The 26,811-nt window shown below is 46.0% G+C and overlaps 3 protein-coding genes across 8 annotated transcripts in view; 2 read left to right on the top strand and 1 right to left on the bottom strand.

Moving 5' to 3' along the window:
* Positions 1 to 5,583, top strand: part of relt (RELT TNF receptor) — a 40,436-nt gene extending 34,853 nt beyond the window's left edge. Inside the window, exons 8-11 of the mRNA XM_056441674.1 lie at positions 1 to 19; positions 2,101 to 2,469; positions 3,373 to 3,492; positions 3,808 to 5,583. The exon at positions 1 to 19 is cut by the window's left edge and continues 60 nt beyond it. Coding sequence (XP_056297649.1) covers positions 1 to 19; positions 2,101 to 2,469; positions 3,373 to 3,492; positions 3,808 to 3,811 — 512 coding nt within the window. The 3' untranslated portion in view covers positions 3,812 to 5,583. The remainder of the gene's footprint in view (positions 20 to 2,100; positions 2,470 to 3,372; positions 3,493 to 3,807) is intronic.
* A 1,354-nt stretch (positions 5,584 to 6,937) lies between these two features.
* LOC130211338 (P2Y purinoceptor 2-like) lies at positions 6,938 to 12,845 on the bottom strand. Its single transcript, XM_056442077.1, is given in 6 exon segments — positions 6,938 to 7,428; positions 8,114 to 8,438; positions 8,640 to 8,808; positions 9,567 to 9,624; positions 9,626 to 9,686; positions 12,631 to 12,845. Coding segments are annotated over 6 exon segments (1,026 nt in total). The 3' UTR covers positions 6,938 to 7,230.
* Positions 12,846 to 18,045: 5,200 nt separating this feature from the next.
* Positions 18,046 to 26,811, top strand: part of LOC130210528 (F-BAR and double SH3 domains protein 2-like) — a 62,569-nt gene continuing 53,803 nt past the window's right edge. For 3 of the 6 annotated variants that reach the window (XM_056440912.1, XM_056440916.1, XM_056440914.1), the window contains exons 1-2: positions 18,047 to 18,320; positions 25,709 to 25,806. In XM_056440912.1, the coding sequence (XP_056296887.1) occupies positions 18,300 to 18,320; positions 25,709 to 25,806 (119 nt within the window). In that variant the 5' untranslated portion in view covers positions 18,047 to 18,299. Of the gene's footprint in view, positions 18,321 to 25,708; positions 25,807 to 26,811 lie in introns of all 6 variants that reach the window. The other 3 variants (XM_056440913.1, XM_056440911.1, XM_056440915.1) reach the window with 2 other exon arrangements.

The raw sequence follows: 26,811 nt of genomic DNA, 5'->3' as shown, positions 1-26,811 counted from the left end.
GCAAAGGCTCGTCCATCAGGTACGAGACCACACACACACACACACACACACACACACACGTACACACACACACACACGTACACACACACACACAATGTTCACTACATGCTTTACCTTCACGCCGCTCCATATCAAGCTGTGAAGAGGCTCTAACTACCAAATCAACGTCCTGACCGTGTGTGTGTCTGTGTGTGTGTGTGTGTGTGTGTGTGTGTGTGTGTAGACTCAGAAAACACCTTTAGAATTGCACCTATCTTTATTTATTTTTTACATTTTATTTCATGATTCTTTTTCAGTTTCACTGAATAAAAAATAACTCACAATACATTTTAAGTGACAAAAAGAGGAGAAAAAATAAATAATAAAATACTAGAATAAAAAACGACAGACATAAGTAGAAAAACTAATATATATATATATATATACATTTATATATATAATATAATATATATATTTAAAAAAATTATATATATATATAAGGAAAAAAATACTATATATATATATAAATGTATTTATTTAATATTTACTTACTATACAATGTGCACATAGTTTTGTGCCTCGAGCTCCCAGTAGAGCCATATTAAATCTATAACTCTGTCACAGGTTTTTATTTCTTTAAATATAAGAAACATTTTTCACATCTTCCCGTATTTTTAAAACGTTTTTTTCTATATTTGTTTCTATATTTTTAAATATTTTTCTTTAACAAAGAAAGAAAGAAAGTGCTCTCATGTTAATTCACACGTCGTCTCCATTCCATTCGGGCGGACGCTTTGGCGTCTGACGCGGTCGCCACCGCCGCCGCTTGAGTCACGTGGATCAAGTCTGTCACGGAGGCCGTTGAAGGCCACTGAGGTCACTGAGGTCACTGAGGTCATTGAGGTCACACAGTTTACACGACCGTGGCTGCAATTTAAGGGCGTTAAAAGTTCTCGCGGCGGTCGGCCGTTAATCTGACAAATCCAGCGAACACGCCGCTTCACGTCCGCCGTCCGCAGCGCCGTGTTTCCCTTCATCAGCAGGCGAGCGGCGAGCGGTCCTCACACCCGAGCCTCATGACATCATCGCCGAGCAGGCGGTCATCTCGTCCATTACACTGCCGCACGCACGTCTACAATAGTCCTTTGTGACACGTGAGCCTCAGAGTCGAGAACATTCGGACACACACACACACACACACAGGCTCTGGAAAGCTTCCAGATCCTGTGTGTGTGTGTGTGTGTGTGTGTGTGTTCTGCAGGGGTCACTATATGTCATGCTCGTACAACACAGCTGCATTCACCTGAAAGAACAATGGAGAGAACAACAATAAAGAGGCCCGGCTGCAAAGAAATATAAACTTTAGATTATATTGTATTTATATTTTTATACCATTTACATACTAGCAATAAACAAAGGCTGTAAATGTACGGTCATGTTTGGATATTTCTAAATATATAAATACATATTTATATTTAAATATATTGATATATATATATAGAATACATTATTATGCTTTATTATATCCCTCCTCCTCCTCCTCCTCCCTCCCCCCTCCTCCTCCTCCCCCCCTCCTCCTCCCCTCCTCCCCTCCTCCTCCTCCTCCTCCTCCTCCTCCTCCTCCTCCTCCCTCCTCCTCCTCCTCTCCTCCCTCCCTCCTCTCCTCCTCCTCTCCTCCCTCCTCCTCCCCTCTCCACCTCCTCTCCTCATCCTCCTCCTCCTCCCTCCTCCTCCTCCTCCTCCTCCTCCTCTCCTCCTCCTCCTCCCCCTCCTCCTCCTCCTCCTCCTCCTCCTCCTCTTCCCTCCTCCCCTTCCTCCTCCCTCTCCTCCTCCTCCTCCTCCTCCTCTTCCCCTCCTCCTCCCTCCTCTCTCCTCCTCCTCCTCCCTCCTCCTCCTCTCTCCTCCCCCTCCTCCTCCCCCTCCATCCTCCTCCTCTTCCCTCCTCCCTCCCCCTCTCATCCTCCTCCTCCTCCCTCCTCTTCCCTCCTCCTCCTCCTCCCTCCTCCTCCTCCTCCTCCTCCCTCCTCCCTCCTCCTCCTCCTCCCTCCTCCCTCCCTCCTCCTCCTCCTCCTCCTCCTCCCCCCCATCCCTCCTCCTCCTCCTCCTCCTCCTCCTCTCCAGGTTCCCCATGCTGTCTCCGCTGGCCCCCTTCCGGCCCCTCCCCCGGCTCTGCCCCCATCAGTCCCACCTGCACACCATCTCCGGCCTCTCGGGCCTGACCCCTAAGCACGGCCTGCGCTGCAGCCGCTGCGCCCAGAGGAAGTGGCCCGCCGTCCTCATCCCGCCCCTGGACTCGCTGAAGACCCCCCAGACCCTGATGCTGCCCTCCCTGGACCAGTCCCCGGACCAGCTGAGGAGGCCCCTGCTGGAGGGCGTGTTCCTCGACCACACGGACGCCGGCGTGCCAAATAGTGTGCAGGACAAGACGGAAGAAGAGAAGGAGGAGAAGGAGGAGAGGGAGGGGAAGACGACGGTGTTGTCCGTGGGGAGGTGAGCGGCGGCCATGTTGGTTCACACACACGTCACATGACACACGCAGCGATGATATGTTTTATTTTTCACTTGTTCTGCTACTTTTTTACTGCAGCTGCACAACATTTAATAAAAGTGATTTACTACTTTTATTTGAAAGATAGTTAATAATAATAATAATAATAATAATACACCTACACATATTATCTAATAATTCAGCCAGCTATTTGTTCAGTATCAGTAGTTATATTAATTTAATGAGATACAATTTAATAATTAATGACAGCTGCAAGATCAGTAACTCTTACATACTTTTACTTTATATTTTTTACTGCAGCTGCACAACATTTTTGTTGTTCAATACTTTTATTTGAGAGATAGTTAATAATAATAATAATAATAATAATAATAATAACTTTCTAGACATCAATTTCACCCACCAAGATATGAGAAGTTGGTCAAATATAATATTATTATTATAATAATATTAGATAATAATTCAGTCAGCTATTTGTTCAGTATCAGTAGTTATATGAATATAATTATATGTTATTTAATAATTAATGACAGCTGCAAGATCAGTAACTTTTACATACTTTGGCTTTATAATTTATATTTTTTACTAGATCTTTAAACTCTGTAAATAGTTTTATTGGAGGTGCATCATGATGTCATGATGTCATGATGTCATGATGTCTTGAGGTCATGATGTCATGAGGTCGTAATGTCATGATGTCATGAGGTCATGATGTCATGATGTCATGAGGTCATGATGTAATGAGGTTGTAATGTCGTGATATCGTGAGGTTGTGATGTCATGATGACGCGAGGTCGTGAGGTCATGATGTCATGATCTCATGATGTCGTGAGGTTGTGAGGTTGTGATGTCATCATGACTCTAACGGGTCGTTTCTCTTCCAGGTTCCAGGTGGCTCAGATCCTCGAACACAAGCCGGTCACCGTGACAACCAAAACATCCCAGGTGCAACGCAGCTCCTTGTTCCACCCGTTCAGCTCGTCTTCATCGTCTGGAGTCAGGAGGTACGACTCTTCTTCTTCTTCTACTTCTTCTTCTCCTCCCTCTTCTTCTTCTCTCTCCTCTTCTTCATCTTGTTGTTCTTCTTGTTGTTCTCCTCCTCCTCATCCATCTTCTTCTTCTTCTTTTCCTTCTTCTTGTTCTTCTCCTCCTCATTCTCTCTCTCTCCTTCTTCTTCTTCTTCTTCTTCTTCTTCTTCCCCAAGTGAAGAGCAACGAGTTAATTGTGTTTATTTATCTTTCGGGAGAACCTGTTGCATTCTTCTGTCCGTTCATCTCGTCACGGCCTTGACCTTTTGACCTTCTCCCCTTCTCCTTCAGGTGAAGAGGCGGAGAGAGAGAGAGAGAGAGAGACGGGTGTAGTCTAACACCACCTTGCTGAATACGACCTCACTGACAACCGCACAGCTGGCAAAGGAACGGTGGAGCCACGAGGACTCGAGCCGGAGGACGCCGTCTCTATTCAGCCAGAGGAACGTAGAACTGAGGAATGTAGAACTGAGGAATATAGATCTGAGGAATATAGAACTGAGAGGAATATAGAACTGAGAGAATATAGAACTGAGAGGAATATAGAACTGAGGAATATAGAACTAAGGAATATAGAACTGAGGAATATAGAACTGAGGAATATAGAACTGAGAGGAATATAGATCTGAGGAATATAGAACTGAGAGGAATATAGAACTGAGGAATATAGAACTGAGAGGAATATAGAACTGAGGATTATAGAACTGAGGAATATAGAACTGAGGAATATAGAACTAAGGAATATAGATCTGAGGAATATAGAACTGAGGATTATAGAACTGAGGAATATAGATCTGAGGAATATAGAACTGAGGAATATAGATCTGAGGAATATAGAACTGAGGAATATAGATCTGCATCTGTGGAACCATATTGTACTTCACAGATGCATCAGGCGTAACATCAGAGACGTTCTCCTCCAATCAGAGCAGAGCACAGCGTTGTGGTAACAGATTGTCTGACGGAGGGCGGGAAAAATGCATCATGTGCATCATAAAGTGCATCCTCAGCCCCTAAATCTGTGCTTCCATGTACAAAAAATAACAAAAAGCTCAAATAGTGGACATAAAGCTCCCCAAAACCACGTTATCTGAGATCAAGTGCCATAAGAACTGAGACTACCGACGATGGATTTACCGGAAACAGCTAATCTGGTATTGACTGAATTAAAAAAACACTAAGAGTTCAGTACTACAGGAAGTATTAGAAGGAGAACGTGGGGAACGTTGAGTTCTCCGGTTCTTCTCCTCTCGAGGTGAGTGGAGAGTTTCAGAGGATGAATTTGAGGCATTATTAATAATATTTGTAACCTAGACTAAATCCAAGACGGGGATCCGGGTCCCGACACGGTATCACATCATATGCATCCCTCTGGCAGTTAGAGCCATTTGGGGTCCCCGGCGTGAAGGACTCAGAAGGGTCGTGATCTCTCATGTATATTAATGTTTATATGTAAATATGGGTGGGTATAGAAAGACAGTTTTTTTATTTTTTATTCTAGCATACAGTTTGTATTGTCTGCACCAATAAGTGACACTCGTAGTCCATCATTAATTTAAATAAACGTAAACTCACACCATCGTGAATATTAGCGGATTCTGGTTGAACTCAACATAATATAAATACTTTTTTATTTTTCTGACATTTGAGTGCAGAATTTGTGTCTTATTTATAAAGCTGAACACACACATGCAGCACACACACACATCCAGATATTAATCTCCATAACTCCCACATATGCATTTTGTTTTTACAGTTAAATAAACCAGCAAGTGGCTTCGTGGTTGAGAAGTTTACGATATTTATCCACTCGTGTTCATATTTCCTATCATGTTTCTTGTTATGATAAGAATGGATATTTATTGGTTGCAGCAGTTTCACATTTTTCATTTTATTTGTTTCTTTTACTTTTATTAGGATTATTATTATAAAATGTTTTCAAGCTGAGGTGTTGACGGTAGAAAGAAAACATTCATCTCATCGACTTTGTAGAGTTCATTTATAATATTTCATTTTTTTCTGTATGATGTTTTTACTCCTGAAATAAAGAAGAGTTGTATTTTAAAAGCTGTCTCTCTGGTGACGTCACGTGACTCAAGCTCGTGACAGCGATGGACTGGCTTGTTTGACGCTGTCGCCCTCTAGTGGTGGTCTGGTGTTAGTGACTACTCGCCCTCTAGTGGTGGTCTGGTGTTAGTGACTACTCGCCCTCTAGTGGTGGTCTGGTGTTAGTGACTACTCGCCCTCTAGTGGTGGTCTGGTGTTAGTGACTACTCGCCCTCTAGTGGTGGTCTGGTGTTAGTGACTACTCGCCCCCTAGTGGTGGTCTGGTGTTAGTGACTACTCACCCTCTAGTGGTGGTCTGGTGTTAGTGACTACTCGCCCCCTAGTGGTGGTCTGGTGTTAGTGACTACTCACCCTCTAGTGGTGGTCTGGTGTTAGTGACAACTGGTGATGGAAATCAAAAGGATTTTTTTTTAAAGGTTCCTCTTCCCACAATTCACAGTTAACGCTTTAAAACTCAAACACTTAAAACACACCGCTCCGCTCCTCAGACGCTGTTAAATCACTAAACACAGAACCATGAAGGAGCATCTGGAACCGAAAATGGTTCTTCAAAGTGACTCCATAGAAGAACCATTTATGGTTCCACAAAGAACTTTTCGAACCAGGGTTCTTTAAAGAACCATTTCATGAAATAGTTCTTCAAAGAATTTGTAAAGGTGTCTCAAAGAACCTTCAACAAATTGTTCTTAAGGCACCATATATGGTTCCACACAGAACCTTTCAAACCACGGTTCCTTAAAGAACATTTTCCTGAAAGTTCTTCAAAGAACCTATAAAGGTGTCTCAAAGAACCTTCAACAAATTGTTCTTTAAGGCACCATATATGGTTCCACACAGAACCTTTCAAACCACGGTTCCTTAAAGAACATTTTCCTGAAAGAGTTCTTCAAAGAACCTTAAGAAATGGTTCTTTGGGGGACCATTTCTGGTTCCTCAAAGAACCTTTCAAATAAGGGTTCTTTAATAAACCATTTCCTTAAATAGTTCTTCAAAGAACCTGTAAAGGTGTCTCAAAGTACCTCCAAAAAATTGTTCTTTAAGGCACCATTTATGGTTCCTCAAAAAACCTTTCAAACCAGAGTTCTTTAAAGAACCGTTTCCTTAGAAAGTTCTTCAAATAACCCATAATGGTGCCTCAAATAAAAAAATGGTTCTTCGTAGAACCACAAAGCCTTTTAAAAAAACATTTCAGAACCATTAATTTTCTGTGTGTACCGAGTTAGAGAGAATCAATTAACTTAAATTAAAAAGAAAACCTTCTCTCTTCAGGAGCTCCATCGACTCACTCGACAGCCAGCAAATAAAGAAATGCAATAAAGTGCATGAGAAAAATTATACACATGCCATATTATCCTTCTTTTTTTGGTTCCTTCATATTTTATAGCACAGAGTAACACACACACACTATTCAAAGCAAGGCTGATAGATGCACATTTGTTCCTACACAGATATCAGGTGAAGTGTTGCCCATATAATCCTTGAGAAAAGCCACATGTGTGGAGCACGCTGTCGTTTCTGTACATTATAGCTGTTCAAACACAACAATATAAAACATGAATTGAAAAAAATCTGTATGCATCTGTATCTACCACAAGAGACCAGTAATAATACAATTCTGCATTAATGTAAAAAACATTTGGTATGGGCTCAGAGTTTCGTGGTCAAGCGTTGGGTTACCCTCGTCGGCTCCGATGAAGACGACTTTGTCTTCTTTTTGACGAGGACGCTGCGGGCTTCCTGCCCAGCCAGGAAGTAAAGGATGGGGTCCACGCAGCTGTTGGCGCTGGCGAAAAGTCACGTGACCTTGTACGCCACGCTGGACGCCTCCAGCAACCTGCAGCTGACCTGGTAGACCAAAAAAGATATATTAAAACTAAAGTGATGCATCCATAAGCTCTTTGAAAGTTTCCCTTCATTACTTCCGTCTCTCTATTTTACTGAAAGAGTGTTTAAGTGGACGGTGTATTGATTTATGTGGGTGTCTTAAATAATAAATAATACATATTTATAAAAAATCAATATATATGGATATATTTTTCATGCTGTGTTTCCATGTATTGCACCCCATTATTAATATAAAAGTGAAATATATATTTCTGATACATGAGAAAACTCAAATGGCCATTTTGGAAACCTAAACTGTCTCTACTTGCGAGGCTCTAACTTTGTTCTGCTTCAATTTTTCAGAGTCAAACTTTGCAGACATACTCTTTAGATATTGTGCTATGATGCTGAGGAAATTTAAACCTTTCAGCTGCACCATTCCAAAGATATCATCATAATAAAAAGTGCATTTTACCTTTATATGCTGATATTTACACATCTGGAGTATTCTCACAAGTGTTTACTTTTATTATAACACTTAATTTATTCAAATAGCCCTTGTGGTAAAGGAGATACACCATTTTTTAGTTTGGGTATGTTTTTTCGAGCAGAGGCCTAAAAAGAAGCTGGGGTTAAAAAAGTTAATGTGACACACTTTAAATGATGACCTTTTCCTTTTGGTCCTATAATTAAATGCCGGCCTCACCTGCGATGGATCCATCTGCCTCAGGTATCTGAACGAGTAGTAGAGGCTCCTGGTGAGGTGGAAGGGCAGGAAGCAGAGCATGAACGTGGCCAGCACGACGATGATCATCTTCACCGACTTCTGCTTGGTTTTCTGGGCCGACCCGCCCTCTTCGGACCCCCAGCCGGGCTCCAGGAGCTTCTGCACCATGAGGCCGTAGCTCACCATCACCACCATGAAGGGCAGGGCGAACATGAGCACCGACACCACCGAGCTGTACACCAGGAAGTCGTCGAAGAGCTCCGGGCTCGTCGTGTCGTAGCAGATCCGAATGCTACCCCGAACCCTGAAGAAGAGAGAGTACAATTTAGGATTGTGAAATGGTTGTGCTTTCCTTCTTTTGGCATTGAATCGTAGAAAAAAAGAAAGAAAAGGTGCCCGTTTAAAGTGTGTCCCATTAAGGCACCATGGGGAATCGGTATAATGTCCACTTAAACACGCGTTCAGTACATTAGAGAGAAAAGAAAGATATTCACATTCAATTCACCTGGTTCTTGAGAAGTAGAGGATGGGAGCCTGGATGAGGAGAACACAGGCCCACAGCGCCACCGACACCAGCTTGGCCCGCCGGGCGCTGACCCAGTAGAGGGAGCGGACCGGGTGGCAGATGCCCATGAAGCGATGCAGACTGATGCAGCACAGGAACAGAATGGAACCTGCCGAGAGCCACAGATGTTTATTATATGTGTATAATATTGTGTGTGATGCGTCACGCTGCCTTATCTGAAACATATTATATACACACGGAAACATGAAGGTGCCATCAGGCACCGGAAATGGTTCTTCAGAGTGATGCCATAGAAGAACCATTTGTGGTTCCACGAAGAACTTTTCAAACCAGGGTTCCTTAAAGAGTTCTTTAAAGTACCTGTAAAGGTGTCTCAAAGAACCTTCAAAAATGGTTCTTTAAAGCAGCATTTATGGTTCCGTACAGAACCTTTCAAACCAGGGTTCTTTAAAGAACCATTTCCTTAAGTTCTTCAAAGAACCTATAAAGGTGTCTCAAAGAACCTTCAACAAATTGTTGTTCGAGGAACAATTTCTGGTTCCACAAAGAACCTTTCAAACCAGGGTTCTTTAAAGAACCATTTCCTTAAAGAGTTCTTCAAAGAACCGATAAAGGTGTCTCAAAGAACCTTAAATAATGTTTCTTTAAGGCACCATTTCTGGTTCCACATAGAACCTTTCAAACCAGGGTTCTCTAAAGAACCATTTCCTTAAATAGTTCTTCAAAGAACCTATGAAGGTGCCTCAAAGAACCTTTAAAAAATGGTTCTTTAAGGCACCAAAAATGGTTCTTCAGTAGGTGATGGTTCTTCTTAAAAACCCACACCGCCTTTTAAAGAACCGTGTAAGAACCATCATTGTTCTGTGTGTATCAGACCGTACAGTGTGTGTCCCCCCCCCCCCGTACCGTATAGGTTGGTGTAGAACAGGAAGCGGATGATCTTGCAGAGCGGCTCTCCTCTTTGTCCAGTGGTTCTGGTCGGCGTAGTAGACGACGAGGAAGGGCAGCGTGAGCACGTACAGCGTGAGCACGTACAGCGTGAACACGTACAGCGTGAACACGTACAGCGTGAGCACGTACAGCGTGAACACGTACAGCGTGAGCACGTACAGCGTGAACACGTACAGCGTGAGCACGTACAGCGTGAACACGTACAGCGTGAGTACGCAGCGTGAGCACGCATAGCGTGAGCACGTGCAAGCGTGAGCACGTACAGCGTGAGCACGTGCATAGCGTGACACGCAAGCGTGAGCACGCACAGCGTGAACGCATAGCGTGAACACGTGCAGCGTGAGCACGCAGCGTGAACACGTACAGCGTGAACACGTACAGCGTGAGCACGTACAGCGTGAGCACGTACAGCGTGAACACGTACAGCGTGAGCACGTACAGCGTGAACACGTACAGCGTGAACACGTACAGCGTGAGCACGTACAGCGTGAGCACGTACAGCGTGAACACGTACAGCGTGAGCACGTACAGCGTGAACGCATAGCGCGTGAACACGCATAGCGTGAGCACGTGCAAGCGTGAACACGTGCAGCGTGACACGTGCAGCGTGAGCACGCATAGCGTGAACACGCAGCGTGAACACGCATAGCGTGAGCACGCGTGCAGCGTGAACACGTGCAGCGTGAACACGTACAGCGTGAGCACGCATAGCGTGAACACGCGTGGCACGCGTACAGCGTGAACACGTAGCGTGAGCACGTACAGCGTGAGCACGCATAGCGTGAGCACGCGTGCAGCGTGAACGCACAGCGTGAGCACGCAGCGTGAGCACGTACAGCGTGACACGCATAGCGTGAGCACGTAGCGTGAACGCAGCGTGAACACGCAGCGTGAGCAGGCGTGAACACGCATAGCGTGAGCACGCATAGCGTGACACGCATAGCGTGAACACGCAAGCGTGAGCACGCATAGCGTGAGCACGCATAGCGTGAACACGCATAGCGTGCACGCGTGAGCACGTACAGCGTGAACACGTGCAGCGTGAACACGCATAGCGTGAGCACGCACAGCGTGAAACGCATAGCGTGAACACGTACAGCGTGAGCACGTGCATAGCGTGACACGCATAGCGTGAGCACGCATAGCGTGAACACGTGCAGGCGTGAGCACGCATAGCGTGAACACGCATAGCGTGAGCACGTACAGCGTGAGCACGCATGCGTGAACACGCATAGCGTGAGCACGCGTGAGCACGCATAGCGTGAACACGCATAGCGTGACACGCAGCGTGAGCACGCATGCGTGAACACGCATAGCGTGAGCACGCAGCGTGACACGCATAGCGTGAACACGCAGCGTGAACACGTACGCATAGCGTGAGCACGTGCAGCGTGAACACGCACAGCGTGAGCACGTACAGCGTGAGCACGCATAGCGTGAACACGTAGCGTGAACACGCGTGAGCACGCAGCGTGAACACGTACAGCGTGAACACGCATAGCGTGAGCACGCAAGCGTGAACGCATAGCGTGAGCACGTAGCGTGAGCACGCATAGCGTGAACACGCATAGCGTGAGCACGTGCATAGCGTGAACACGCATAGCGTGAACACGCATAGCGTGAGCACGCACAGCGTGAACACGCATAGCGTGACACGTAGCGTGAACACGCGTGAACACGCAGCGTGAGCACGCATAGCGTGAGCACGTACAGCGTGAACACGCATAGCGTGAGCACGTGCAGCGTGAGCGCGTGCAGGGTGAACACGTGCAGGGTGAGCACGTACAGTGTGAGCACGTACAGCGTGAGCACGTAGCGTGAGCACGCAGCGTGAACACGTGCAGCGTGAACACGCATAGCGTGAGCACGCATAGCGTGACACGTACAGGCGTGAACACGCATAGCGTGAGCACGTACAGCGTGAGCACGTGCATAGCGTGAACACGCACAGCGTGAGCACGCACAGCGTGAGCACGCATAGCGTGAACACGCATAGCGTGAGCACGTAGCGTGACACGACAGCGTGAGCACGTGCAGCGTGAGCACGTGCAAGCGTGAACACGTACAGCGTGAGCACGCATAGCGTGAGCACGCACAGCGTGAACACGTACAGCGTGAGCACGTACAGCGTGAGCACGTACATTGTGAACACGTACAGCGTGAACACGTACAGTGTGAGCACGTACAGCGTGAGCACGTACAGCGTGAACACGTACAGCGTGAGCACGTGCATAGCGTGAACACGTACATAGCGTGAGCACGTACAGCGTGAGCACGTACAGCGTGAACACGTACAGCGTGAACACGTACAGCGTGAGCACGTACAGCGTGAGCACGTACAGCGTGAGCACGTACAGCGTGAACACGCAGGCGTGAGCACGCAGCGTGAACACGTGCAGGCGTGAACGCGTACAGCGTGAGCACGCATAGCGTGAGCACGTGCAGCGTGAGCACGTGCAGCGTGAACGCGTGCACAGCGTGAGCACGCAGCGTGAACACGCATAGCGTGAGCACGCAGGCGTGAACACGCATAGCGTGAACACGTACAGCGTGAGCACGCATAGCGTGAGCACGCGTGCAGCGTGAACGACAGCGTGAACACGTGCAGCGTGAGCGTGCACGCATAGCGTGAGCAGCGTGAACACGCATAGCGTGAACACGCAATGTGAACGCAGCGTGAAGCGTGAGCACGTGCATAGCGTGAACACGCGTGCAGCGTGAGCACGCATAGCGTGAGCACGTGCATAGCGTGACACGATAGCGTGAACACGGACAGCGTGAGCACGTACAGCGTGAACACGTACAGCGTGAGCACGTACAGCGTGAACACGCAGCGTGAGAGCGTGCAAGCGTGAACACGTACAGCGTGAGCACGTACAGCGTGAGCACGTACAGCGTGAACACGTACAGCGTGAGCACGTACAGCGTGAACACGTACAGCGTGAGCACGTACAGCGTGAGCACGTACAGCGTGAACACGTACAGCGTGAACACGTACAGCGTGAGCACGTACAGCGTGTCGCACACCGACAGGTGGAACATGTACACGGTGGAGGGCGTCCAGCTCTTGGTGCGGAACACGATCACGAACAGCGCCGTGGCGTTCAGCGCCAGGCCCGCCACGAACACCAGGGCGAAGCTGACGGGCAGCAGGAGGTACTTGAAGTCCTCGTTGAAGTGGCAGAAGAAGACGCTGACGGTGGGCGGGGCGGTGGCGTTGAGGAAGGCGGCCATCTTGGGTTGTGGAAGCGCCTGAGGGGGAAGAGGATGGATGTGGGAATGTAATGCATTTATACCTGGAAGAAGAAGAAGAAGAAGAAGAAGAAGAAGTAGTAAAAGTAGAAGAAGAAGAAGAGGGAGTAGAAGAAGAATGAAGAAGAAGAAGAAGAGGGAGTAGAAGAAGAATGAAGAAGAAGTAGTAAAAGTAGAAGAAGAAGAAGAAGAAGAGGGAGTAGAAGAAGAATGAAAAAGATGTAGCAGAAGAAGAAGAAGAAGAAGAAGAAGAGGAAGAAGAAGAGGAAGAAGAAGAGAAGAAGAGGGAGTAGAATAAGAATGAACAAGATGTAGCAGAAGAAGAAGAAGTAGTAGAAGAAGAAGAAGAAGAGGAAGAAGAAGAAGAAGAGGAAGAGGAAGAAGAAGAGGAATAAGAAGAAGAAGAAGAAGAAGAAGAGGAAGAAGAAGAAGAAGAAGAAGAAGAAGAAGAAGAAGAAGAAGAAGAGGAAGAAGAGAGGCCTTCTGGTGGAACACATGGACCCCTAGAGCCTCTAGAGATTCTGCTATCGGCCTCCATCCAGCTGGAGGACGCTTAGGATACACTGAGCTCCTCTCCTCTCTCCTTATGGACGTTTAGGATACACTGAGCTCCTCTCTCCTCTCTCCTTATGGACGTTTAGGATACACTGAGCTCCTCTCTCCTCTCCTCTCTCCTTATGGACGTTTAGGATACACTGAGCTCCTCTCTCCTCTCTCCTTATGGACGTTTAGGATACACTGAGCTCCTATCTCCTCTCTCCTTATGGACGTTTAGGATACACTGAACTCCTCTCTCCTCTCTCCTTATGGACGTTTAGTATACACTGAGCTCCTATCTCCTCTCCTCTCTCCTTATGGACGCTTAGGATACACTGAGCTCCTATCTCCTCTCTCCTTATGGACGTTTAGGATACACTGAGCTCCTATCTCCTCTCTCCTTATGGACGTTTAGGATACACTGAACTCCTCTCTCCTCTCTCCTTATGGACGTTTAGGATACACTGAGCTCCTCTCTCCTCTCCACTCTCCTTATGGACGTTTAGGATACACTGAGCTCCTCTCCTCTCTCCTCTCCTCTCTCCTTATGGACGCTTAGGATACACTGAGCTCCTCTCTCCTCTCCTGTCTCCTTATGGACGTTTAGGATACACTGAGCTCCTCTCTCCTCTCTCCTTATGGACGTTTAGGATACACTGAGCTCCTCTCCTCTCTCCTCTCCTCTTTCCTTATGGACGTTTAGGATACACTGAGCTCCTCTCTCCTCTCTCCTTATGGACATTTAGGATACACTGAGCTCCTCTCTCCTCTCTCCTTATGGACGTTTAGGATACACTGAGCTCCTCTCTCCTCTCCTCTTTCCTTATGGACGTTTAGGATACACTGAGCTCCTCTCTCCTCTCTCCTTATGGACGTTTAGGATACACTGAGCTCCTCTCTCCTCTCCTATCTCCTTATGGACGTTTAGGATACACTGAGCTCCTCTCTCCTCTCCTCTCTCCTTATGGACGTTTAGGATACACTGAGCTCCTCTCTTCTCTCCTCTCTCCTTATGGACGTTTAGGATACACTGAGCTCCTCTCTCCTCTCCTCTCTCCTTATGGATGTTTAGGATACACTGAGCTCCTCTCTCCTCTCCTCTCTCCTTATGGATGTTTAGGATACACTGAGCTGCTCTCTCCTCTCCTCTCTCCTTATGGACGCTTAGGATACACTGAGCTCCTCTCCTCTCCTCTCTCCTTATGGACGTTTAGGATACACTGAGCTCCTCTCTCCTCTCTCCTTATGGACGTTTAGGATACACTGAGCTCCTCTCCTCTCCTCTCTCCTTATGGACGTTTAGGATACACTGAGCTCCTCTCTCCTCTCCTCTCTCCTTATGGACGTTTAGGATACACTGAGCTCCTCTCCTCTCCTCTCTCCTTATGGACGCTTAGGATACACTGAGCTCCTCTCTCCTCTCCTCTCCTTATGGACGTTTAGGATACACTGAGCTCCTCTCTCCTCTCCTCTCCTTATGGACGTTTAGGATACACTGAGCTCCTCTCCTCTTCCCTCTCTCCTTATGGATGAATGTTCATCCCTCCATCACACTTTACTCACTCAAAGACGTCCCTTGGGGTTTCTTGGGCCTGGCTGTGCCGGCCGCCTCCTGTCATGGCTGCTGTGTGTCTTATAGACTTCATATAGAGGAGCACTGGATACGTGAGTCACACGTTGTTCTGGCTCCACCTCGTCACAGCAGAGTACTTAAACACTATCAGGCTAACCTTTAACTTACCCTCCTCTCTCTCTCCACTGAATGGAAAAACAATGCTATTTTAACATATATACTGAGCTGTAGAAGATCCACACAGACTTCTGTGGTGATAACTTTTGATACGACTTTAAGAGCAGCAGAAAAACATCAAAGGGCGAGAGACGGAGGAACGAACCCGACCCGTTTAGAGATCCGTTATTTCAGTTTGTTGACCTCGGTTCATTTCCCTTTGTCTACTTATCTAAAAACATGGAATAACATGGAAGTGATTCCTTGTGAAATAAGACGGGAGCTGCACGGCGAGTCAACCTCTCTTCTGTTCTCCCCTCCTCTCTCTCTCTCTGACATCATTTCTTCTTTTCTCGCTCGCCATGAAGTCTCCGCTGACCTTTTTTCTCCTCTTCAAAAACAAGCTCCAGGTTGATTCTTAACTGATAACAGATCTGAGGCGGAGAGGCTCCCTCTGTGGCCCCCGACCTGCAGTCCGCACAGCACACACCGTGCAGTCGTGTGTTGAATTATGCGTACAAAACAACACAACCGCATTGCAACACAATGCATCCAGAAATCCTCCTCAAACGTTGAACTCTACTCACACTGGATGACTGCTATCCCGCGTAACGGTTCCTCATTCTCACGGGCAGAAGCACCGTGTGTCTGAGGCTGAATGCCTGAGATACTTCAGGGGGGGGGGGATCTCTGGAGGTGTGTGTGTGTGTGTGTGTGTGTGTGTCTGTCAAGACCAGCTTCTGCCTGCACATGAGGTAAATAGAGGAAGATGTTATTGTGCAAGCAGAGGATAAGAAGTTGTTCACTATAAGTATGGAGTTATATAGTTGTCAACTTTTTTTGTTCTTTTTTTGTTTTTTTGGTAACTTAGCTTTTAATAGGGCATAGAAATAAGAATACATTGTTCTTACAATTAGCTATTACTTTTTCTTAAACACCAATATAAAAAATATAAAAGCTATTTTACAAGTAAATCACAATTAAATCATATTCACAGAAGACTTTTTGAAGTCATGCAATCAGAAATATGAGTATTTGGTTCTTTTGGCTCCACACAGACTTTCCAACAACAACACAATATACAAAGAATCTCAAAGATTACAAGTGATTTCTCACACTTCAGGCACTCATATGCAATGAGTGAAAACAGATCATCTGTGCAGATTGTGTACTTTTAATTAAACTACTTATGTCTTACCTTAGTACGCCTAAAGAAATATAGAAAATCCTCCGAGAGAAATCATAAACCAGAAGCATCCTGGCAGGATCCACACAGATACAGGATGATCCCACAACCACTGCCGGCCATGTATTATTCTGTGCCACTGGCAGAAGGTTGTGTGTGTGTGTGTGTGTGTGTGTGGGTGTTAACAGATGTGTTTGGTTTCTCTGACTGCGATTGTGTGTGTGTGCATGTGTTTGAATATGTGTGTTAGTTTGAGTGTTCTCCGGAGAGGAAAGGGGAGAAAGAGCACATACTGCCTTACATAAATAAAAAATAAATATACACTTTTATTAATCCCCAAGGGGAAATAGTTACCTGCTCCAGAAACACGGCGTATCAATGATTACACGACCCGTCACCTCTGGCCGAGGCACGGAGGCATGACAGGACTTCTGCCTTTTCTTCTATCAATCCCCAAATGAATGCTTCCAGAGATATCAGTTCCAGGATGTTTTCGTAAGGCCTTGTTCCCATACCATATAACACTAATTTATAGTTTGATATTAGTGTATGTTATATTATTTATCCACAGCCACGCATACATAAAGCTACATGATGCACAGGTGCTGTTGAACTGTTGAACTCTTTACAAGGCATTCAGACACTCTCTATTGTTATGTGTTTTTATTAATGGTTCACTTCCAATGAACCCCAATGGCCCCGTTTTAACTGCATACTCCCCCCAGTATCCCATAGTAAGAGTATACTAAATTATATCACACACAAATATATATATATATATATATATATAAAATATTGAAATATATATATATATGAAACATTACCGATTTGCAAAAGGGTAGTTAGTTTATATATATATACATTATTGAAATATATATGTTTATATATATATAGAAACATATATATTTCAATAATGTATATATATATAATATATATATAAATTATTGAAATATATATATATATATAAAGTATTACCGATTTGTAAAATGTTAAATATAATATATATATATATACATTTATATATATATATACATATACATATATACATTTATATATATACATTTATATATATATATGTATATATATTTGTTTATGTGACACCTAAAAAAGCCAAGGATAATTTCAGTTGAATTTGAAATATAGGGCAGAAAATAAAATATCTTAAATTATCATGACTAACAATAGCGTCAAATATTTGGTCTTTTGTTTCTTCTTCCATGTGTGTGTGTGTGTCTTTTTGTATTCTGTTTTTCATCCTCTACCACCACCATCGATTTTTCCGCGATCGACTGCGGCTTCTTGTTGCTATGCAGGTCTGCGGGACCCAGAGCTCCGATCGGTGTCAATCTTCTCTCTTTTGAGCAGGCCTGTGCCGCAGCGGAGAGGAACAACAACATATATAATCATAACATGAGCCACGTGTTTGTATTTATCACCTTCTATTTGCTTTAAAACACCTTTTGAGAGAGTGTTAATCGAGGTTACGCGAATAGGGAGGCAGAATAAAAAAAGGATGGCTTTTCTGTCCCCGGGGGTGATGTCCCGTGCTTCGCCACACGGTGGCGCCGTTGAGCTGAGACCGCTCGTCAACACCCCTCATCCCTTCCCTCTGCTTTTCTTCTTCTCCTCCACCCGTCTGCCCTCCTGCTCCTCGAGCCCGTGTCGTCCCCGCTCGTCCTCCTCAGTGGCAGCAGCCCGCGCGCGCGTGTGTGTGTGTGTGTGTGTGTGTGTGTGTGTGTTCTTCTTCTCCTCCTCCGGAGCTTCACTCCCAGACAAACGAGCCATTTATCATCAATCATGGCCGCCGGAGTACACATTTAACTCCCGTTTCCCCCCCTTTGTCCATCTGAAAGGGGAGGATTTGTTTGTTTGTTTGTTTTGAGGAGACAACAATATTAGTCCCCCCCCGCACTGATTTTTGGATTTCCTCTTGGAATTACGACACTTCTCGGGAGGGAGATACCATTCATGTCAATACTCCAAAATGCAGCCGCCGCCGAGGAAGGTGAGTGATTTCCGTTATGTTGTGTTTTTTTCTTCTTTCTGTCCAGACAATGACAGATAACAGTGTAACCCGAGAGGTGGATGTTGTGGTTTAATGAACACACACGCGCACAATAGCGACGGATACCGCGGGCGAAAACACACACAATTAAAAGGGTGAAGAAAGACGTTAGCGACGTTTGCTAGCTTGGGGGTAACGGTCAGTAACGGTTAACGGTCAGTAACGGTTACCTAGTGACGCGAATATGAACCTTAGAACGTCGCGCGAGCCGTCAAACGTCAGGATACCGCGGGCGAAAAACACACACAATTAAAAGGGTGAAGAAAGACGTTAGCGACGTTCGCTAGCTTGGGGGTAACGGTCAGTAACGGGTAACGGTCAGTAACGGTTACCTAGTGACGCGAATATGAACCTAGAACGTCGCGCGAGCCGTCAAACGTCAGTATAGCGTTAGCTAGAACAAGCTACGGTGGGCTAACGTGAAATATGTATTTATACAAAAAGCACCAATGTCGGGGATGCTACGATATTGTTGCGGTTCCCTTTCCGTAACCTTACGTCATGTAGTAAAAATAACTTTCAATAAAATAAAAAAAAAATAGACATTATTTTTACATATGTGTAGCATGTGCACATAATAACTTCGCGTTATGTAGCAACGTTTTTTATTTAATTTTATTCATTTATAAAAACATGATTTGTGACATTAGTCTCCCCGACCCATAACCTTACTTCATGTAGTAAAAATAACTTTCAATACAAAAAATATATATAATTTATAATATTTTTTTTACATGTGTGGCATGTGCACATAATAACTTCGCGTTATGTAGCAACGTTTTTTATTTTATTTTATTCATTTATTAAAACATTATTTGTGACATTAGTCTACATAACCTTACGTCATGTAATAAAAATAACTTTCAATACCCCCCCCAAAAAAGGGTTAGGGTAAGGTACATGTGTGTAGCATGTGCACATAATGACTTTGCGTTTTGTAGCAGCGGTTTTTAAATTCGATTCATGTATTAAAAACGTGAAATTGTGACAATAGACCCCCCCCCCCCTACTGCATAACAAAGCTCTGGTTTCTCACGTTGTGGTGCTTTTTTAGTCTTGAGGGAAGACCTTCAGTCCATCCAGGGTCACATCTTTTGTTTTCCATCAAAGGCCGAGCTGACAACAGCTAAAACACACACACACACACACACACACACACACTGCAGAGCACGTCTCACACTGACTTATTGATCATGTATGGGCTGAGGAAAGGTGTGTGTGTGTGTGTGTGTGTGTGTGTGTGTGTGTGTGTGTGTGTGTGTGTGTGTGTGTGTGTGTGTGTGTGTGTGTGTGTGTGTGTGTGTGTGTGTGTGTGTGTGTGTGTGTGTGTGTGTGTGTGTGTGTAAGTTGCTTGTGCATGTCTTTCTATTAGTGTGTGTGTGTGTTGTCCTGAAATAGATGCACGAGAGCCAATTACCCCGCTGTGAACCTCTGCACAGTTTTCTCTTAATTACCACGTATTCCCCCAGTGCCAGTTACACTCTGGCTTTCTACACACACACACACACACACACACAGACTAGCACTGAACATGTCACGTCACGTCTGTAAAACACATACACACTTTTCATAATTGAGGCTGCAGAGACACCACTAGGAGTTGTGTGTGTGTCTACTTGTCTGTCTACTTGTGTGTGTGTGTGTGTGTATGCATATGTGTGTGTTTTTGTATGTGTGTGTGTGTGTGTGTGTGTGTGTGTGTGTGTGTGTGTGTGTGTGTGTGTGTGTGTGTGTGTGTGTGTGTGTGTGTGTGTGTGTGTGTGTGTGTGTGTGTGTGTGTGTGTGTGTGTGTGTGTGTTACCGCCTGCAGCTGCAGCTGGCTCACTCAAAACACTCAGCCAGAGTGTATCAGTATTTGGCTGTTGTGATACTAATAATTTCTCTCCCAGTGCGAGAGACACACACACACACACACACACACACACACACACACAGCCCCTTTAGTGTCTAGTCTCTGTCTGCTTACAGGTCGATCCGGCTAGACTCGCATATATTAGTGTTTTTTTCATGTGCGTTAAATTAAAGATGGCGTCCAGAGGAGGCCGGTGGGCGGCGGCGGCCACCGGACGACCACGAGTTCATGTTCATTCATCACGATACAGGTCATTACAGGTCATTACAGGTCATACAGGTCATTACAGGTCATACAGGTCATTACAGGTCATACAGGTCATTACAGGTCATTACAGGTCATTACAGGTCATTACAGGTCATTACAGGTCATACAGGTCATTACAGGTCATTACAGGTCATACAGGTCATTACAGGTCATTACAGGTCATTACAGGTCATACAGGTCATTACAGGTCATTACAGGTCATACAGGTCATTACAGGTCATTACAGGTCATTACAGGTCATTACAGGTCATTACAGGTCATTACAGGTCATTACAGGTCATTACAGGTCATACAGGTCATTACAGGTCATACAGGTCATTACAGGTCATTACAGGTCATACAGGTCATTACAGGTCATTACAGGTCATTACAGGTCATTACAGGTCATTACAGGTCATTACAGGTCATACAGGTCATTACAGGTCATTATATCGCGTCGACCGACCACCCGCTGCTATTCCGTCACCTTCCCGTCCGTCGGGCGTGTGCGTGGCCGCCGTGTGGGCGTGGCAATGTGTCGGCGTGGCCGCCGTGTCGATGTGGGCGTGTCGATGTGTGCGTTACACAAACAGGAAGCACTGTTGTGCGGCGAGCCGACGGCGGCCGAGTTATTTCCCCTCAACGCGACCTTCAACGCACCGGAGCTCGCTGTCCTCTCCTCATGATGAACAGACCCTCATCCCTTCTCTCATCCCTTCTGCTTCTCACCGGCTCTCTCCTTCTCGCCATCTTCTGTTCTCTGCCTTTTTTTTATCCTTCTTCTTCCTCTCACTTCATATCCTCCTCCTCCGATGCACCCCTCCGCTACTCTTCCTCTCATTTTGTCTCCTCACCCTGTTCCCTTCCTCTCTCTCTCTCTCTCTCTCTCTCTCTCCCTCCCTCTCTCCCCGTGGGTTCTTATGAACGATGGAAGGTGAAGTCAAGTGAAGTCACGTTGCCCTGACGATATGTAATGAACCCCTCCTCATCTTCAAAGACATGGCACATGAAAGAAAGGAGGTGTGTGTGTTAGTGTGAGTGAGTGTGTGTATGTCTCTGTGTCTGTCTGTGTGTGTGTGTGTGTGTGTGTGTTAGTGAGTGTGTGTTTCTGTGTATGTTTGTGTGTGTGAGTGTCTGTGTGTTAGTGTGTGTGTGCATGTCTGTGTGTGTGTGTGTGTGATGCATTTTCCTGCTGTTTCTCTGGTGAATAGTTGATGGAAGTCACTAGACAATACACAAGAATGCTTCTCCAGCATGTATGAATGACTACCGACCGGTGGCCCTCACCTCGGTGGTCATGAAATGCTTTGAGAGGCTGATAAAGGACTACATCTGCGCCTTCCTCCCTTCCTCCATGGACCCGCTGCAGTTTGCTTATCGCCCAAACAGATCCACGGATGATGCTGTCTCCCAGGTACTGCACACCACACTCTCTCATCTGGACAGCCAGAGGGGGGGCTATGTGAGACTGCTGTTCATTGATTATAGTTCAGCTTTCAACACCATAGTCCCCTCCAGACTGGCCGGCAAGCTGATTGAGCTGGGACTGAACACCCCCCTGTGTGCTTGGTTCCTGGACTTCCTGACCGCCAGGCCACAGGTGGTCAGGGTGGGCAGACACCTCCAAACCCCTCACCCTGAACACAGGATCCCCAGGGTTGCGTCCTCAGACCCCTACTGTACTCCCTGTACACACATGACTGTGTGGCCAGGTTCAGCTCCAACACCATCATCAAGTTTGCGGATGACACAGTGGTGGTGGGCCTGATCTCCGACAACGACGAGAAGGCCTACCTGGAGGAAGTTGCTGATCTGTCACTCTGGTGCCAGGACAACAGCCTCATCATGAATGTCACCAAAACTAAGGAGCTGATTGTGGACTTTAGGAGGGTACAACAACAGAGGACGTACTCACCACTGGGGATTAACGGGACTACTGTGGAGAGGGTGAGCGGGTATAAATACCTGGGAGTCCACATCACCGAGGATCTGACATGGTCAACAAACACAGACACTCTGGTGAGAAAGGCAAGGCAGCGCCTCTACCACCTCAGGCAGCTGAGGAAATTTAAAGTTTCCCAGAGGATCCTTCAGTCCTTCTACTCTGGAGCTGTAGAGAGCGTCCTGACAGGAAGCATCACAGCCTGGTTTGGCAACTGCTCCGCTCAGGACAGGAAGGCTCTGCAGAGAGTAGTGCGTTCGGCTGAGCGCACTATTGGAACTACACTCCCCACCCTGCAGGACTTGTACACCAGGAGGTGCAGAACCAGAGCCGGCAGGATCATGAAGGATCCTCACCACCCCAACAACAGACTGTTTCAGCTGCTGCGGTCAGGCAGGCGCCTCCGTAGTCACGCTGCAAGAACAGAGAGACTGAGACGGAGTTTCTTTCCTCAGGCCATCAGGATTGTGAACTCCGACCTCACCAGGACCCCCACATAGACCCACACAACTGCCCCTCTTAGGCACACACACACACACACACACACACACACACACACTTACTGTAAATATTGTGTTGTTTTTTATTGTAAATAGTGTGTACTTGTTGCCCTTGCACATTCCTGCTGAGCATTGCCACTTTCATTTCACTGCACACCCTGTGTGTGTATGTGACAAATAAAACATCTTGAATCTTGAATCTTGAATCATCTTGAATCACAATGACCCCCGCAGTGTGTGTGTGTGTGTGTGAATGATTCAGGTTACCCCCCCCCCCCCCCCGCTCTGACCACCAACATTATGGCTGTTATGTAACTTTATTTATTGGTAATCAAATTGTAACTGGTTATATAATCTACAGCGAGTCAACACTGGGAAAAAAAGACAACATTAAAAAGGAGGGAGGGTAAAAGCAAATCTATATATATTTATAGATTTCTTTAAATAAATAAAAAAATGTTACGACCAATATTTATGACTCTTTGCACAGAAGGACTTTTTGACATGTTTCGTAACATTTTGGGGGGAAAGTGACCCGACTCATTCGTGCTCCTCAATGACTTGTTGCCTAAATGACCACAGCGCATCAAAGGGCATCTCACTCGCCCAGCGGCTGCAAAATAACAAAGCAGAAACCTGCTGACGCGGCCGGCCCCACACACACACACACACACACACACACACACACACACAAACTCCACGTCTCCAGCAGTTAGCGCTCAGTCGCTAACGCGCGGCGCTAAAGAAAACGACTCCTCTCCAGAGTCTGTTGTGTTTTATCAGAACACTTTCCCTAAGGGGTCGTATGGAGATGCATACGGGGCATCAACACTGTGTGTGTGTGTGTGTGTGTATTTATGTTGATACTGATGAGTGTGTGAGTGTGTGTTCCTCTCAGGTTTCATTGATTGATTGATTGATTGTGTGTCTATGTAGGCCTCTGTGACTCAGGAGCCAACTTTGACTCTAATATACAAAAAAACACAATATATATATATATATATATTTTTTGTGTCACTTACATTTTTTATTTGTTTAGTGATATAAACATAAAACAAGAACAACAATGTCAGACATAAACATAAATATACAGACATACACCTACACACACACACACACACACACACACACACACACACATACATACTTATACACACACACATATATATACATATACACACATACATACACACACACATACATACATACATATATTAGGGCTGTCAATCGATTAAAAAAAAGTAACTAATTAATCGCACATTTTGAAATTCATTAATCGCGATTAAAAGTTTTTTTTTCTTTCTTCTTTTTAAAGACCAAACTTCACACAGAGCTGTGTTTCAAAGAGGCTCCTACCTATAAAGTGCCAGTGAGGTATTTAATATTGTGGATGATAAATTGTTTCTTCAGTGAAACATCAGATTAGTAAAAAAGAAGAAGTATATTGAGACTCCATTGGTCCTGTCATCTTTACCATGAACAGCAGAACCAGTGGCCTTGGGAACTGACTGACATTCAAATATGTCCTGTTCACCCTCTGGAGGCTCATTTCTCCATTTTACAAAAAAATGTAAATTCACCTTTTAAAGGCGTTTGCATGTGACACATACCCACGTGTTATACATCAAACATTCCAGAACAATCTCAGCTCTATTCAATGAGGCTCAGTTGTCCTGGTGCCGTGTTCTCTGGTTCTCTGACTGGCAGGCTGCTAATGAGCCTCACCTGTGAGGTGGGAGGTCCTTTGTGATTTACTGAGTGTTCATTGGTTGTATTTTTCCCAAAATGTTGACAGACAAACGGATTGACCAATCACGGTGAAGGTTTCGTGTGACGAGTTCTTTCCGCGCCGCGTCACCCGACACGTCGCCCCTCCGTTCCTCTGAGTATCGGCTGTAGCTCAGTGGGGTCAGGGGGTCGTCCTGCAACCGCAGGGTCGTGGGCTCGATCCCCGCTCTCCCCATTAGTTGCAAGTCAAAGTGTCCTTGAGCAAGGCACTGAACCCCCAGTTGCTTCCCGGGCGTATCACTGCAGCCCACTGCTCCTTAATAACTAAGGATGGGTTAAATGCAGAGAACTAATTTCCCCTTGGGGATTCATAAAGTATATATCTTATCTCTTATCTTATATACACACACACATACACACATATATATACATATACACACACACATACACACGGGCTGTGTCTCCTCCCGGACCCTTGAGCCCTTGGATGCCTTTCAGTGCTTAGTGCGCCACGCTGACACAACCAGCAGCATTCAGAGCACTGAAAGGACCCGCATGGCGCTCTGCAAACGGGCAAAACATGCAGTGTAAACGATGGACACGACTCGCCCTAAGCGGCCGCCATCTTGGCGACGTAGCGGAAGAGGAGGAGCCCTTTCGCCAGCTTTTCATTTCATTTCTAAAACATTGGCGGACGAGATGTCTACGGTAGCACAAGCGGTCGACCACGGAGGCTCCTGCCGCCATTGTGGAGGTATCGCAGTTTCCACATGGGGTGGAGAAAGGTCAACAAGGGACAAAGAGGGCAGGAAGTGCTTCATTTGGTCACTTTAAGTTTCGCGGGTATTGCGAGCAGATTTGCATACGTCACTCCCGGCTTAATTTCGCGGGTGCCGTGAACAGATTTCCGTCACGCCGCCAAGTGGTGAACGTGAGTGTTCCATTTGAGACAGACTCATCAGCCACGCAGGGCACCAAGATGTCCGTGTGTTGCATGTCCTTCGTAACGTGTCCGGTGGACACAGAATGAACCATCTTGATTGTCTTTGTTTCCTGCCAGGTGAAAGTGACACAGGAGCTGAAAAACACAAACACAGAGCAGACGACGAGACTTCACTTCAAACACCAGACCGAATGTGACCTGCTGGAGGACATGAGGTATGACACGCCAACACACGCCAACACACGCCAACACACGCTAACACACGCCAACACACGCTAACACACGCCAACACACGCCAACACACGCCAACACACGCTAACACACGCCAACACACGCCAACACACGCCAACACACGCCAACACACGCCAACACACGCCAACACACGCCAACACACGCCAACACACGCCAACACACGCCAACACACGCCACACACGCCAACACACGCCAACACACGCCAACACACGCCAACACACGCCAACACACGCCAACACACGCCAACACACGCCAACACACGGAGCACACATATATATATATATATACTGTATATATATGTTGATGAAGAAATGAGGAAACAACTCGTGAGAGAGGGAGGAGGAGGAGGAGGAGGAGGAGGAGGAGGAGGAGTGTGGTCATATTCTAGTTTTTGGACAAAGGGATTTCCTGGTGCTTTTCCTCCTCTCCTCCTCTCTTCCTCTCTTTCTTCTCTTCATGTTGTCTTCCTCTCTTTCTTCTCTTCATGTTGTCCTCCTCTCTTCCTCTCTTTCTTCTCTTCATGTTGTCCTCCTCTCCTCCTCTCTTCTCTTCATGTTGTCCTCCTCTCTTCCTCTCTTTCTTTTCTTCATGTTGTCCTCCTCTCTTCCTCTCTTTCTTCTCTTCATGTTGTCTTCCTCTCTTTCTTCTCTTCATGTTGTCCTCCTCTCTTCCTCTCTTTCTTCTCTTCATGTTGTCCTCCTCTCTTCCTCTCTTTCTTCTCTTCATGTTGTCCTCCTCTCCTCTCTTTCTTCTCTTCATGTTGTCCTCCTCTCCTCCTGACGGTTTTGCTCTCTCTGTTTCCTCGTTGTGTTTCTCTGGTTGTTGCAGGAGGAAACTCTGCTTCTGTTGATGAGCATCGGTTACACATCACGGCAAACGCTCTGCTTCTATCCACCCTCTCCCCCTCTCTTTCTCTCTCTCTCCCTCTCTCTCTGCCTGTCTCTCCCTCTCTCTCCTTACCTCCCTCT

This window comes from Pseudoliparis swirei, chromosome 20, assembly GCF_029220125.1.
Source record: "Pseudoliparis swirei isolate HS2019 ecotype Mariana Trench chromosome 20, NWPU_hadal_v1, whole genome shotgun sequence".
NCBI classification, from domain to species: domain Eukaryota; kingdom Metazoa; phylum Chordata; class Actinopteri; order Perciformes; family Liparidae; genus Pseudoliparis; species Pseudoliparis swirei.
Note: the sequence above shows the minus strand (reverse complement) of the source record. Positions and strands in the feature narration are given on the sequence as shown.